Below are 15,106 nucleotides of genomic sequence, written 5' to 3'. Positions count from 1 at the left end.
CTGCCAAATGAAAAACATTAAATCAATAGGTCAAAAAAATCCAGAAACGTAATTATTACATACTGCCTTCACTGTTAGAAGGTACATGTAAAAACCATGTAAGAATAAAATAAAATATATATAAATATGAGAATAATGTAACTACTGAAAGGCAGTAAAATGATGAAGGTATCTTTATTGAAAAGCAAACAAATCTTGCATAAAAAGGTCAGTGGACAAAGAATTGGGGAGGAAATAAAAATCAACGTTATCACACTTCAACAGGAGAGACTAGGGCAGGGTTTGGGATTGAATGTCGTTTTCAAAAAAGAAGGACATTTTAAAACCGTCCGGAGCGTTCTCTATCTCTTGACCTCCGTCTCTCTCGTTCTCTTCCGCCTCCTCCTCCACCACCTCCTCCTCTATTGCGTTCTCTTGAGCGAGAACGCCGTTCACGGGACCGTGAACGGGAGCGATGCCTGTGTAGAACAGAGAACAAGTTTACTTATCCGTTCAAAACCAGTCCATTTATACACTACCTTTCAAAAGTTTGGAATCAGTAAACTTACTTTTGAACTTTCTATACATCAAAAAATCCTGAACATCACAGTTTCCACAAAATATAAACCGTTTAAAAAAAATGCTATTAATAGCAGGGCTCAACAATAAGCATTTTTACTGGCATAGTGGTTTAAATTTTTACTTGCCCTGCCACAAAAAAAGAAAAAAATATATATACCAACATTTTAAATTAAATTTAAGAACAGTTAATTCTAACAAATCTCAATTCTAACTCCACAGCAAGAACTCCTAGCTTACCTAACAAACAAAGTTCATAGATTATTAAAGTCAAGTGAACAGACGTTAAGTAAGAGCAAATGATCAAATTACAAGCAATAGCACATAATAACTAGAACAAACCACTATGCTTTAGGTTTGAATGTGTTCAGATACTGCGTTTTTTATTATTATTTTTATTTATATTATTTACATTGGATGATGCCTGAGACACAGCTCTGTGTGTGTGTGCTGTGCATGCAGAACACATTGAATGGCACTGATTTCTGAAGTGTCATGTGATACTGAAGACTGTAGTAATGATGCTGAAAACTTTAGCTTAACTTTATAGCTTTGCATCACAGGAATAAATTACATTCTAAAATAGAAAAGTTATTTTAAATTCTAATATTATATCACAATATTTACTGTATTGTATTATTTGCAAGCAGATCTACACAAGTCTTCTCTAACAATCGTTATGCTTTTGATGAGTTGTAAATCAGACAGACCTCTTCCTCCTGCGGCCATACAGTTCTCTTCTGAGTTCCCTTGAGATTGGCTTCAGATGCATGAAGTTGCAGAAGCCTCCTCGAGTGCACTCTCTGTGGGAACACACAAGTACTGCAGTCAGTCACAGAGAAACCAGTGGAAAGCAGTTTAAGAAAACACAACACTATTTCAGTACACACCTTCACCTGAATCAACAAATCATGTGCAACGGGACAGTTGCTCAGGCTTAGGCACTAGGTATCAGTAAACATCAATTAGAAGAGGGAAGAGAGGTAAACATTTATCTGTGGGAATGCAGCATTACAGTGTGTGGGAAGGGAAGATGTGCAGCACTCTCTGATGCTTATTCAGTCACTTACCCCATTTCATACTGTCGACAACAGGCCTCTCTGAAATCAGTGACTGGTGAGAGCTCAGCGTGGATGGGCTGGCCATTAAACCAGCGGTTATTCAAGTTAATCACCGCTTTCTCTGCATCTTCTTCACGGCGAAACTGCACACACAAAAAACTAAGTTTTAGTTGTTTCTCTGCACTAAGGGGTGTTAAGCACAAAGACGAATTGAACCATGATGAAACAGCCTCAAGCTGATTAATGCTTGTATACAATGGTGGCAAAACCAAAAAGATAACAAAACTTTTTTCCACAAATTACATTTCTGCATTTAGCAGACACTTTTACATTGCATTGCAAATTCTCTCACCTTTACATAGACATTTCCCACCAAGTGATCTCCTAAATTATCACACACATTCATTTCCTCAACTTCTCCATATTTCTCCTCCATCTCAGTGAAGACCTCCTGTAAACAATGAATTTAGAGCAACACTGGAGCATGAAATCTGCGATTTGTGTGTTGTTGTTTTTTTTTTTTTTTTCTAAAAATACAACTGATGCAACAAACAGGACCAAACTGTGTGGTCTTAAGACACACACCACCATTCAAAAATTTGGAGTTGGGAAGAGATTTCAGATTTTTTTTTGATAGAAAACTCTCTTATGCTCACTAAGACTGCATTAATATGTCCAAAAATAGAGTAAATACTGTGAAATATTACTATATAAATTTGAATTTATTCTTAAAATGTAATTTATTCCTGTGAAGCAAAGCTGCATTTCCAGTATCATTACTCCAGTCTTCAGCATCTACTCCAATCGTAGAAATGTTTTGTCGCAAATAAAGAAAATGTCAATTTTCTAAGGAAAATAAATAAATAAATGAATGCGCGTTATATCCACAGTAGTCATTTTTGACATAATGACTGCCTGAAAGAAATTTTCCTCTATACAGCAACACCTAGCCTATGAAATAATGTAGATGATGCACAATACAAATGTCCATGGTTTGAACTTTGAAAAGACCATTTTGAGTTTCCCCAATACTCCCACTGTTTCTCTGATTGTGTGTAATGGCTTGAATCATAGTTATATTAAGGTTGTTTTGGACACAACCTTTCTTCCTCACCGTTTCCCCAGTCCACCTAACCTACCTCAAAGAACTCATCATAGTGTTCCTGCATCTCCACATCACTGACAGCATCTGGTGAGAGAGAGAAGACGCAGACAGTAACGAGACAGTGACTCCTGGACGCTGTGTGTTTCTGTGAGCGTGTAGCCTGAGCTTCAAGCTGTGTTCACATGAGCTGAGCAAGACTTACTGATGCCATCCGCAGACTGGGCTGTGTTCTGTGGGTTCCGGTAAATGTTCAACAGAGCAATGGTCTGAAACAACAAATCCAATGCGAATTACAATTCAGATCAGAATTCAGGTTACGCATTGGTACATTAGAGGATCTCTGGTATAATACCTGACTGAACGTGGGCTTGTTGTGGAGTCTCGAGCACCGGTCTCCATGGCGACACGCTCCGATTTTAAAGTAGAAAGAGCAGTTAACCCTGATGAAGACAAGGGAGGATCAAAACACACAGCAACACAATGAATGAAACGAAATGGAGCCACGGCGAGGCTGAGGAAAAATACATAATGATAAAAGATAAAAATATAACGATTGTTCAGCATATGAAAGCTGCGCGCTGTGATGCCAATATTTAGTAGTGTTATTGTTTCAGCAAACGCGAGGATAGCACACAGGTCAGACGATGAACAGGCAATGCATGAGAGAGGGAATACTAATAGTCTTATAACGTATTCTACCCGTTATCACCGGTTTGTAACCATCCAAGCGCTTGTTGAGAATAATCAAACGCGAGCAATATTTAATGACTATTTCAATAACTTACTTGTCTTTTTCTGTGCCGAAAATCGACGCCAAGTATTCGGCCATTTTGAAAAAAAAAGAAAGGCGGTGGGAGGCTTTTCTTCTGCTGGAGGAGGCGCTGAACACGACGAGAGCGAGTGCTGCCCCCTCGCGTGGTGACGCGCAAACAGCAGGGCCAACACAAAGAGGACGGAAATTACGTCAGCTGAAATCCTGTCTATGGCTGAAATACGCGCGGATTCATAAAGAAAATTCAATTCAAGTTTTTCTATTCAAGTTTATTTGTATAGCGCTTTTTACAATACAAATCGTTAAAAAGCAACTTTACAGAAAATTATGTTTCTACAATATTCAGTAGTAGCTTATAAGTGGTGACTGTCAGTTTGTGCACGTATGACAGGATTTTTAGAAAAATTAATACAAGACGTAGTCAGCCAGACGATGAACATTATTAATATTATTAATAATTAATAATTATTATATGATGCAGTCACACTTGTAGCAATATTTGTTAGTTCTGTTGTTGATTCAGGGTCAGCATCATCTCTTCTCAGGTGTTCTGGATCCAGACTGGAGCTTGTGTAAATCCTGTGGCAAAACATAGAAACAAAATAGAGACATCATTAGCATAGCTGCTGATCCAACAAAGTAAAATGAATTAGTTTAACCCAAGCTTAAGAATAAGAATGCAGATTTGTTCAGATGCAACTTCACTCACAATTTAAGAGATACATTATTCGAATGCTTGGCGAATTTGAATGCTTGCGTTTTTAATCTAGATTTAAACAGAGAGAGTGTGTCTGAACCCCGAACATTATCGTGAAGGCTATTTCAAGTTTGGGAGCCAAATGTGAGAAAGCTCTACCTCCTTTAGTGGACTTTGCTATCCTAGGAACTACCAAAAGTCCAGCGTTTTCTTACCTTAGGGAGTGTGATGGATTGTTAGGTACGCAGGAGCTAAACCATTTAGGGCCTTATAGGTAAGTAATGATAATTGTAACTGATACGGAACTTAATAGGTAGCCAGTGCAGAGACTGTAAAATTGGGGTAATATGATCATATTTTCTTGACCTCGTAAGGACTCTAGCTGCTGCATTTTGGACTACCTGTAGCTTGTTTATTGAAGATGCAGGACAACCACCTAGAAGTGCATTACAATAGTCCAGTCTAGAGGTCATGAATGCATGAACTAGCTTTTCTGCATCAGAAACAGATAACATGTTTCGTAGCTTGGCAATGTTTCTAAGATTGCAGAATGCAGTTTTTGTAACATGGGAAATATGATTTTCAAAAGACAAGTTGCTGTCTAATATAACACCCAGATTTCTGACTGTAGAGGAAGTAACAGTACATCCGTCTAGTTGCAGATTGTAATCTACAAGATTCTGTATAGTGTGTTTTGGTCCAATAATTATTATCTCTGTCTTATCCGAATTTAATTGGAGAAAATTATTTGTCATCCAATATTTTACATTTTTAATACACTCTGTTAGCTTAGATAATTTAGAAGTTTCATCTGTTCTCGTTGAGATATATACATTTGCTATTGTATTTCTAATGTTATCTATTTTATCAGTGAAGAAATTCATAAAGTCATTACTATTTAACGTTGGTGGAATATTTGAATCAGGTGGCGTCTGGTTTTTTGTTAATTTAGCCACTGTGCTAAATAAAAACCTTGGATTGTTTTGGTTATTTTCAATGAGTTTGTGGATATGCTCTGCCCTAGCAGTTTTTAGAGCCTGTCTATACCTGGACATACTGTTTTTCCATGCAATTTTAAAAACTTCAAAGTTAGTTTTTCTCCATTTGCGTTCAAGACTACGAGTTACTTTCTTGAGAGAGTGAGTATTACTGTTATACCATGGCACAGTACGTTTTTCTCTAACCTTTTCAAATTTGATGGGGGCAACAGCTTCTAATGTATTAGAGAAAATAGTGCCCATGTTTTCAGTAATTTCGTCTAATTCATGTGTATTTATGGGTACAAATAGCAGTTGAGATAGATCAGGCAGGTTATTTGCGAATCTGTCTTTGGTGGCTGGAACAATAGTTCTGCCCAGACGGTAATGCTGAGACATATAGTTAATATCACTGATATGCAGCATGCACGATACAAGGAAATGGTCTGTAATATCATCACTTTGGGGTACAACATCTATAGCAGTAAGATCGATTCCATGCGATATAATTAGATCTAGTGTATGATTAAAACGATGAGTGGGCCCGGTGACATTTTGCTTGACTCCAAAGGAGTTTATTAGGTCAGTAAACGCAAGTCCTAATGTATCATTTGCATTATCAACGTGAATATTAAAATCTCCCATGATTAGCGCCTTATCAACTGTAACTAGAAGGTCTGAGAGGAAATCTGCAAATTCTTTTAGGAATTCTGTATACGGCCCTGGTGGTCTATACACAGTAGCCAGAGCAAGAGATACATTAGATTTCTTTTGCATGTCTGACAGTGTAACATTTAGCAGAAGTATTTTGAATGAGTTAAACCTGTATCCTGTTTTCTGGGTAACATTGAGAATATCACTATATATTGTTGCAACACCTCCTCCACGACCAGTCTGATGGGGCTCATGCTTATAACAGTAGTTTGGTGGAGTAGACTCATTTAGACCAAAATAATCATTTGGTTTTAGCCAGGTTTCAGTCAAGCAGAGTACATCAAAACTATTATCTGTGATCATTTCATTTACTATAACTGCTTTGTGTGTGAGTGATATAATATTTATGAGCCCAAACTTTAAAAATTGTTTTTATTCATTTACTTTACATGTTTCTGGTTTAATAACGATAAGATTTTTTCTAGATCCTACATTATATTTTGACCTCACTATTCGGGGAACAGACACAGTCTTAATAGTTTTTACAGCACAAGTACTTTTATCATTTAAGCTGGTGGAACAAAACTCATCATAATAGTTATTAGAGAATTGTCTTACTAGTCACATGGAGCGAAGTGTCAAACAAGTGGAGATGTTGTCAGAGAGCAGCTCCGCTCCGACTCTGCTGGGGTGTAATCCATCAGCGCGAAAGAGCCTAGGACGCTCCCAGAAAAGATTCCAGTTATTAACAAATAGCAGTTTCTGTTCTTTACACCATGAAAATTTTTTAATATCATACTAAAGTTTTTTCATGGCACCAAGTAACAATTTTTTTTACAGTTAGGGCTCTTACAGTGTAATATGTTAAAAAATATCCTTACCTTGCAAAATTTCACCAAGAAGGGCTGACATGGAAGGGGTGATTTCTTTGTGTCTGACATCCATGTTAGAAGAAGGATTGTGACAAGTGCTGTTGATTGACACTCTGACATCTAGTGATTTTTTTTGGCGTAACATACATCAACCAGATGGTAGAGATGGCTCAGTCAGCTTGAGTAAAGTTAGGTACTCCTCATAATAAAATATAGTGTCTCAAAATGTGCTCAACCATTTGGTCAAGCAGGCAGTTATTAATCACTTCCAGTGTGGTTACAACCAAAGGGCAGGTGTCAAGGTCAGTCATTTTCACAGCAGGGAATGTGTTGCCTGTCTCAAAGAGAGCATAGAATGTATTGAGCTCATCCGGTAAGGAGGCAGACAAGACACACCACTGTTTTTCCTTCCTTTGTAGTCTGTGATATAGTGCAAACTACTCCACATGCCTTGGGGGACAGAACCATGATATTCTGACCCCACTCTGTACCTAAAGTCTCTTTTGAGAAAGAATGTTGCACTTAATAAAAAAAAAAAAAAAAATAGTTGATGAACGCATTTAATTTTAGTTATAAGCCTATAATTTATTATACAGTCTAATATACTTGTTTTAAAAGCCTTAAAAACAAACAAACAAAACATTGGTCATGGTGTGTCAGCGGTCCCTTTCCGCCACCTGCTGGTGATTTTGCGAATGATTTTGTGTGACTGCATACTGTATAGTTCAAGCAATGTATAATTTACCACAGGCTATCCTTTTATGTTTTTACGTTTTTATCTGTGCTTCTCATCTTCTCCTTCTATGTTCAGCTTCACCATTAACAACGCACAGCTAATTAAAACAGCCTGGGTGCTGACTAATAATTACATTAAGAATTAATTAATAATTATTTATTATTAATTATAAATACTATAATATTTATTAATAATTATTAATGACAAAACGACCATTTTCTTGTTTTTACATTGTGCTCTTTGCTCGTTAGGCAAAAACAAAGCAATTCAATTTTATGTTTAACAAGCATAAAAGTTCAGCATGCGGAGTACCATATGGTGTTATGGACATCAGCCAGAATGTATGTCATCAGTCACGTGTAGAAAGTGTCTGTGGAAAGTGCCATTCCACTCTGGGGAAACACAACTGTCCAGTGTGTCCTAACTGTCCTGACCTGCTGAGAAGTCCTCTGTCACCTCTAAGCAGAAGGAGTGGTTTGCAGGGAACCCCCAGCCCTCCTGCAACAGCTTTGGACACCTCTGCCATAATGGAGCCATTTCACTGACGATGTTCCACTGTGTGTGAGACACCTGAACAACTTCTGAGTGACCATGCAACATCTGAACATTGAGGAACTTGAGGTGTTATTGTTACGTGAGAAAAGGGTTGTAAGAACACAATAACCCAATAACACAAGATGAATTCACGTCAGCAAGTGTGAGTGGTAAATGAGGGGTCTGTCTTTCACAGGCAAATATTCAGTAAGCAGGTCTCATTTAATGTAATTATCAAATTCTTTATTATCATTGATAGAGTGTATTGTAGTTGATTTAGACGCGTGTGTCTGTGTGTGTGTGTGTGTGTGGACTAGCAGTACCCGGAGGAGAAAGAAAAATAAATAATGAGATCTCTTTATCATCTGAATTATTTCTCATAGACATGGTTGCATGAACATCAAGTCTTTTGCTTGAGTCTTCTGCTTCTCATATTTGTCTCCTGAGACAAAAACACATTGTACATTGGTCTCCATTTAAACCTCAACAACATCAGACAGTGTGTAATCTTTGACACTGAAGAGTATGCCCAGGGTTACTGTTCCTGTAACAAGACTTTTGTAAGTCAATGTTGACAAAGACATCTAATACATTTCCGAGAACAAATGATGTGCTCTATGTACATAAACTATACAGCTCTGTTCTCTCAAGGAAGTCATTACCTAAATTTTCATGCATGCAGAATGGGGTTTACACGACAAACTTTTCGATGTAAAACAAATGTAAGAAAAAAGAAAATATATTTTTTTGTACAGCAACCTAAAAACTTGTACTTAAATTAGTTAAATTAGTAAGCATATTTTATACTAAACTTATTATTAAACTTACTTAATTTGAGAAATGTGCTACATATACAATGGCGAATCCTTGATCTTCTGAAATGTTATTATTACTATTTAAATTACAGTTTTAGTATTAACAATATTAGGGGAAAAAAAAAATTCTTTCTAAAAAAAAGAGAAAAGAAACCATCTGAAAAACAAAGCTGATACCTAAATGATAAATATAAGAGAATCAGCGCTAGGTACCCTGTGTGGTGCAAGCAAAGACACCCAGGTCTGCTGAGTAAATCTCTTTATTAAAAGCTAGCTTCATAACTCTTATGAATTTATACTGGTGTATGTCTGTGCTTTAAATGATGCTGCTTATGCTACAGTCAGATCTGTGGTCAGAGCATCAGTACAGTTTCGGTTCTGTCTGCTTAGTAACTCATATTTCATGCTGCCATTTAGACACTAGACCATTTAGTGGTCTCTCTCTGTGGCCTGTGGGCAGGTCTCACAGATTGCTTAAGCCAAGTATAAGCACACATGAAGAAGAGAAGTTTAACACAGCATCTTTAAATCCACAGCTAGGGAAACTAAAAGAGGAAATGCAAAGCAAAAGCATAACCCACAACAGACAGAGAACTAAACGAGGGGAGTTTATACCAACAAGAACTAATAAGTTACTGAACACAGGAAACTACGTAGGTCAAAGGGACGAACTAAGGCAGGAGAACAGAAATAGAAGGAAACACAAACAAAACTTTTACTGGTGGCATTTCCACAGAAGGAAGTGTGTTTCATTTGCTAACACACTTGCATCACTGCGTTTGTGGTTTTGCTGCAAGGGAAAATCAAATTGAATAGACATATTGCCTTAAGATGGATTCAGCCTATGTAAGATATTAGATTGATCATTTTAGATATGACTGAATAGTGAAATTGAAATGTTTCCTCTTGCCAGGAATATAGCCACTGCTGCTGACATGGTTAAATAAAAAATACATAAGATTGAACATTTTAGTTTTTATTGATAAATACTGGGCATGTAAGTTTGCTTAAAATGGAGTGTTGATGTTCTCATTGAAGACTTCTGGACAAACAGAAGAAAAATATGTTCTATCTCAACAGTTTGTTATTTTTTATTCCTTTTCTCTTTTAAACCAATGAATACTGAATCATCATGAGAGTATTCCTCTCCATTATAATATATATTAATGTGATCATGATATAAATTATTTAAAAATCTTTTTATAAATGATTGTATTACTCTTCTCTGGAAAGCCTCATGAGCAACTTCTCCAGGATGAATGTTTCAAAGATCATACAGAAGACACACTTTTGATGTGGCCCTGTACCTGTAGTTGTGTTGGCATGTGCATTGTGCAAAACAAGCCAAACTGGAAACCAGCGTTTCCTGGTGACACTTACAAATCTTCCTCTTGTGTGCATCGACAGGCAAACCCCTGGTGAGTTGGACGCCCCTTTTGATCATTAACACTTGGACTTAAGATACTAGGGGACTAAGATGTTAATACAAGGTATAATATACATAAGTGTAGAAGAGAAGATCAACATTTATGCTGAGAATTCTTGAAATATCGGTGTAACCCTGATTATTGTATACCAAAACTGTTCCTCCCTTAAGGTATTTGGGAACCTTTCTGGTTACTAATTGAACATACACAAAATACAAATTTTGGCTTTTAATTTCTCTCTTTCTCAGGCTTTGAATAAGGAACTAAACTTTAAATTGAACTTTCAGAGTATTAACTATTTAGGGGCAGTTATACAAAAAAAAAAAAAAAAAAAATTAATAATAATTAATAATAATTTAAGGATTTATTTGGAACAGTACAATTTTGAAAAACATGGATTAAATTCATAACTTTACAATTAGCAAAAGAAAAAGGGGGAAGGTCCCTACCTTTCTTGCAAGACTAGTGCTGCTCAGTTAAGAAATGTAGTTTGTTTGTGCGATTCTAGCTATATTTCAAAATGGAAACAACTAGAAATGTCTGAAACACCAATCCCTATTCAGTCACTTCTAGGTGATAATATAACATTAACACAGATAACTGAAAAGTCAGCTGACAAAAAGTGAACTAGATGAATGCTACTAGCTGATAAGGAAATGTAAACTAGAATTTAACACCAGTTGAGGATATTAGGTTGGATTGGTTCTGATTCACAATTTCTCCCTGGCCAGCTAAATAAAAGGTTTCAGTTGGGCTCACAAGGGAATAACTGCATTCTCAATCCGATAAGAGGGTAAATTCAAGATTTTAAGAAATTAATACGACCCATAGCCTGGAGAAAGTTAGACATTATGACATGGCAAATAAAAGATGGACCAACACCCCCCTCTGAAAAGCATATTTATGAAAGCATAAATATCCTGTATCCAATATATGAAATACAACTCTAAGTATCTTAAAGGAAAATGGCGAAAAGAAATGTAGATCCATACATCCATACATGTGTGACAACAATTCCAGAGCTTACAATACATTTCATTATTACTCCAAAACTGAAAGCTAAACAAACGGGAGACACAAGTCAAGAATCTTGCTGGAGGCAATGTGGGACTTTATCAACTGAACATGTACATATCTGTTTGGTCTTGTGCAATTTTAAAGGTGTTTTTAGAAGAACTACATGCAATTATACGGGACATCTTAGAGCATGAGATTCTATACCTGGGATATATACCGGATCCAATGAACAAAAGTAATAAATATTTAATGAGGATTCTACTAATAGCAGTAAAACATCATGTTGATTGTCTGCAAATATTATTCAGTTCACACTTAAGTGTATTTTAAATTGTATTCTTTTTGTAATAAGAACTCTTTTTAAATGTATGCTAAAGTGTGCTTATTTTTCACAAGGTAATACTAAATAAATAACTGACAATCTTTTACCACATTAAAAACTACTAATATTATTTATGCTTAAACTTTTTTTAATCACATTTTTATCCAAAGGGCCTCTGTTTATGGTTTTGTCATTTTAATGGCACTTATTATTTAATTATCAATTACTGTTAACAAGCTGAGGCAGGAAGTGACCTTTAAATGACAGAGAACCCACTAAAAACTGATACACTTTTTCAGATTCAGATGTCTACACACACTGTTTAATGACACTGCAGTAACAAGCACACAAGACAATTTGCTAAGGGTGTGAAATATTTAGGTTATCTTGTAAAGGCTCATGCCACTTACAGTGTACAGTGATCTTGTGATCAACTTGTAGTTCCTCTTTCATTGTAACATGTTTGATCAAACACTGGACATGTTGTTGATTCATCTGTACAGTTGGAGCTGCAATCAGACTGCTTGTGACTGTGAACGTCCCATCTAAATGTTTCTCAGTGTTTGTCGATACCTTCACAGAATCAGATAAAGCACCCAAATTCCATGAGACCTCAGCAGCAGGCTTCGTACTAGAAGTTGTGCAGGTTGCCAAAGTAACCTCAAGACGTCCAGCGACAGGGACAACATCCACAGTCACGCTCGCATTCACAGGGCTTGTGGCTGGTGACCATAAATCATCATCACATCATTAGGAACATTGAAAAAGATTAAAACATTCATATAATTAAAAGCAAAACACATTTATAGCATTAAACACTATATTTTTATTAAACTTTAATAGTTTTAATGAAGTGGTACCCAAAAGCAAATTAAAGAGTTTGCTCATGTGGAATATTTCTTGAATGTTTTGTCTAGAACAAATTCTAGAGAGAGGTGAATTTTTTAGTTAATTTCGGAATAAGGCAGCATATTCAAGTTTGGCCAAGCAGTATCTGCTATCACAAAATAGCATCGTCCCAGCCAAAGTCTAAAAGCTACACGGGTATCATTACAGTCATTTAAATCTGGAACCTTTAACTACCATGCCAGCCTTTCTATAGCTGACTATCTGTGTATGTTTCTGCACTCCAGACACTCGATGCATCCCATTTTGCCAACTTGTGAAAAAAAGTTCAAACTTTGAGTGTGTAACAGAAGAGTAGGCAAGTTTTGGGACACACTATCTTGTCAATATAAATTTCTCAATGCTGTCAATTGGCAAGGCTCAGGTGGCAAGGCTCATTTCAGGCCTTTCCAAAGCAGCAGAGCCCACTGGTGTTCTCTCCCAAGGTGCCTATGTAAGATGTTAGATTGATCATTTTAGATATGACTGAATAGTGAAATTGAAATGTTTCCTCTTGCCAGGAATATAGCCACTGCTGCTGATATGGTTAAATAAAAAATACATAAGATTAAACATTTTAGTTTTTATTGATAAATACTGGGCATGTAAGTTTGCTTAAAATGGAGTGTTGATGTTCTCATTGAAGACTTCTGGACAAACAGAAGAAAAATATGTTCTATCTCAACAGTTTGTTATTTTTTATTCCTTTTCTCTTTTAAACCAATGAATACTGAATCATCATGAGAGTATTCCTCTCCATTATAATATATATTAATGTGATCATGATATAAATTATTTAAAAATATTTTTATAAATGATTGTATTACTCTTCTCTGGAAAGCCTCATGAGCAACTTCTCCAGGATGAATGTTTCAAAGATCATACAGAAGACACACTTTTGATGTGGCCCTGTACCTGTAGTTGTGTTGGCATGTGCATTGTGCAAAACAAGCCAAACTGGAAACCAGCTATATGCACTGTTGCTGTAAACATTCAATGAACTGTGTGCACATAATGAGAGCAAAGGTAAAATCAATGCTCAGTGTGAAAATATTTGTGACTGTGATATTGTCACAGTTATGGACTTCTGTTCCTTTTGAGTTTCCTTATTTGGTCATGTTCCTTTTCTTGTTCAGTTAATTGATTACTCCCCACCTGTTTCTGTTCTATCTGATTACATCCCATGTGTTTAAAAACCCTGTCTGTTTAGTTCTTGTTGGTTGGTCCTTAAAGTTATGTATGTGTTTATGTGCATGAAAACATAAGTAAATGTAGGTGTGGTAGAACCACATTTAATGTAAAAATACACATGTACAGTATTCTCATGAGATCATGTTGGTTCGGTCTTCATCGTTGTTATGATTAAAATCTCAATTCTATTTACGGAGACTGAAACTTGTACAGTGCTGTTTACTCCATATAGTGACATATCAGTCATGACTTTAAATAGCACTTGTGGTAGAAATCCGCCTGTGCAAGTGATGCCTAATGCATCTCAAGTTAACATGGAGCGTTTCATGGTGACACTTACAAATCTTCCTCTTGTGTGCATCGACAGGCAAACCCCTGGAGAGTTGGACGCCCCTTTTGATCATTAACACTTGGACTTAAGATACTAGGGGACTAAGATGTTAATACAAGGTATAATATACATAAGTGTAGAAGAGAAGATCAACATTTATGCTGACAATTCTTGAAATATCGGTGTAACCCTGATTATTGTATACCAAAACTGTTCCTCCCTTAAGGTATTTGGGAACCTTTCTGGTTACTAATTGAACATACACAAAACACAAATTTTGGCTTTTAATTTCTCTCTTTCTCAGGCTTTGAATAAGGAACTAAACTTTAAATGGAATTTTCAGAGTATTAACTATTTAGGGGCAGTTATACAAAAAAAAAAAAAGTTATAGAAAATTAATTATATTATCAATTATAAACAAGACAATAAATCAGATGTGAATAAATGGAAATTGCTTCCTCTAGATATGAGTAAAAGAATAGAATCAGTTAAAATGAATATAGTACCCCGGATGCTACTGATTCCAGGCCTTCCGGTTCAAATTCCTCTGAAACAGTTACATGATTGGGAAAGAATAATTTAAGGATTTATTTGGAACAGTACAATTTTGAAAAACATGGATTAAATTCATAACTTTACAATTAGCAAAAGAACAAGGGGGAAGGTCCCTACCTTTCTTGCAAGACTAGTGCTGCTCAGTTAAGAAATGTAGTTTGTTTGTGCGATTCTAGCTATATTTCAAAATGGAAACAACTAGAAATGTCTGAAACACCAATCCCTATTCAGTCACTTCTAGGTGATAATATAACATTAACACAGATAACTGAAAAGTCAGCTGACAAAAAGTGAACTAGATGAATGCTACTAGCTGATAAGGAAATGTAAACTAGAATTTAACACCAGTTGAGGATATTAGGTTGGATTGGTTCTGATTCACAATTTCTCCCTGGCCAGCTAAATAAAAGGTTTCAGTTGGGCTCACAAGGGAATAACTGCATTCTCAATCCGATAAGAGGGTAAATTCAAGATTTTAAGAAATTAATACGACCCATAGCCTGGAGAAAGTTAGACATTATGACATGGCAAATAAAAGATGGACCAACAACCCCCTCTGAAAAGCATATTTATGAAAGCATAAATATCCTGTATCCA

General features: G+C 36.1%; 2 protein-coding genes across 2 annotated transcripts in view; one reads left to right on the top strand and one right to left on the bottom strand.

The window, feature by feature from the left end:
* LOC132152732 (serine/threonine-protein kinase SIK2-like) overlaps positions 1-15,106 on the top strand; it is a 364,451-nt gene that overhangs the window by 82,409 nt on the left and 266,936 nt on the right. The gene's annotated exons all lie outside the window — the stretch shown is intronic.
* Positions 156-3,663, bottom strand: LOC132152393 (splicing factor U2AF 35 kDa subunit). Its single transcript, XM_059561164.1, has 8 exons — positions 3,510-3,663; positions 3,077-3,164; positions 2,927-2,990; positions 2,759-2,808; positions 1,972-2,070; positions 1,629-1,762; positions 1,269-1,361; positions 156-458 (listed from the first exon to the last, which is right to left on the bottom strand). Exons 1-8 carry the CDS (start codon positions 3,551-3,553, stop codon positions 320-322), a joined length of 711 nt encoding a protein of 236 aa, XP_059417147.1. The 5' UTR covers positions 3,554-3,663; the 3' UTR covers positions 156-319.

Source organism: Carassius carassius, chromosome 11 (assembly GCF_963082965.1).
Source record: "Carassius carassius chromosome 11, fCarCar2.1, whole genome shotgun sequence".
Classification (NCBI taxonomy): Eukaryota; Metazoa; Chordata; class Actinopteri; order Cypriniformes; family Cyprinidae; genus Carassius; species Carassius carassius.
Note: the sequence above shows the minus strand (reverse complement) of the source record. Positions and strands in the feature narration are given on the sequence as shown.

Coding starts and splice junctions, on each gene's coding strand:
- LOC132152393 (XM_059561164.1), bottom strand. CDS start 3,553: ATGGCCGAATACTTGGCGTCGATTTTCGGCACAGAAAAAGACAA. Junction 3,165..3,509: donor TTCGGCACAGAAAAAGACAA/GTAAGTTATTGA, acceptor TGTCTTCATCAG/GGTTAACTGCTCTTTCTACT. Junction 2,071..2,758: donor ACTATGATGAGTTCTTTGAG/GTAGGTTAGGTG, acceptor CATTGTTTACAG/GAGGTCTTCACTGAGATGGA.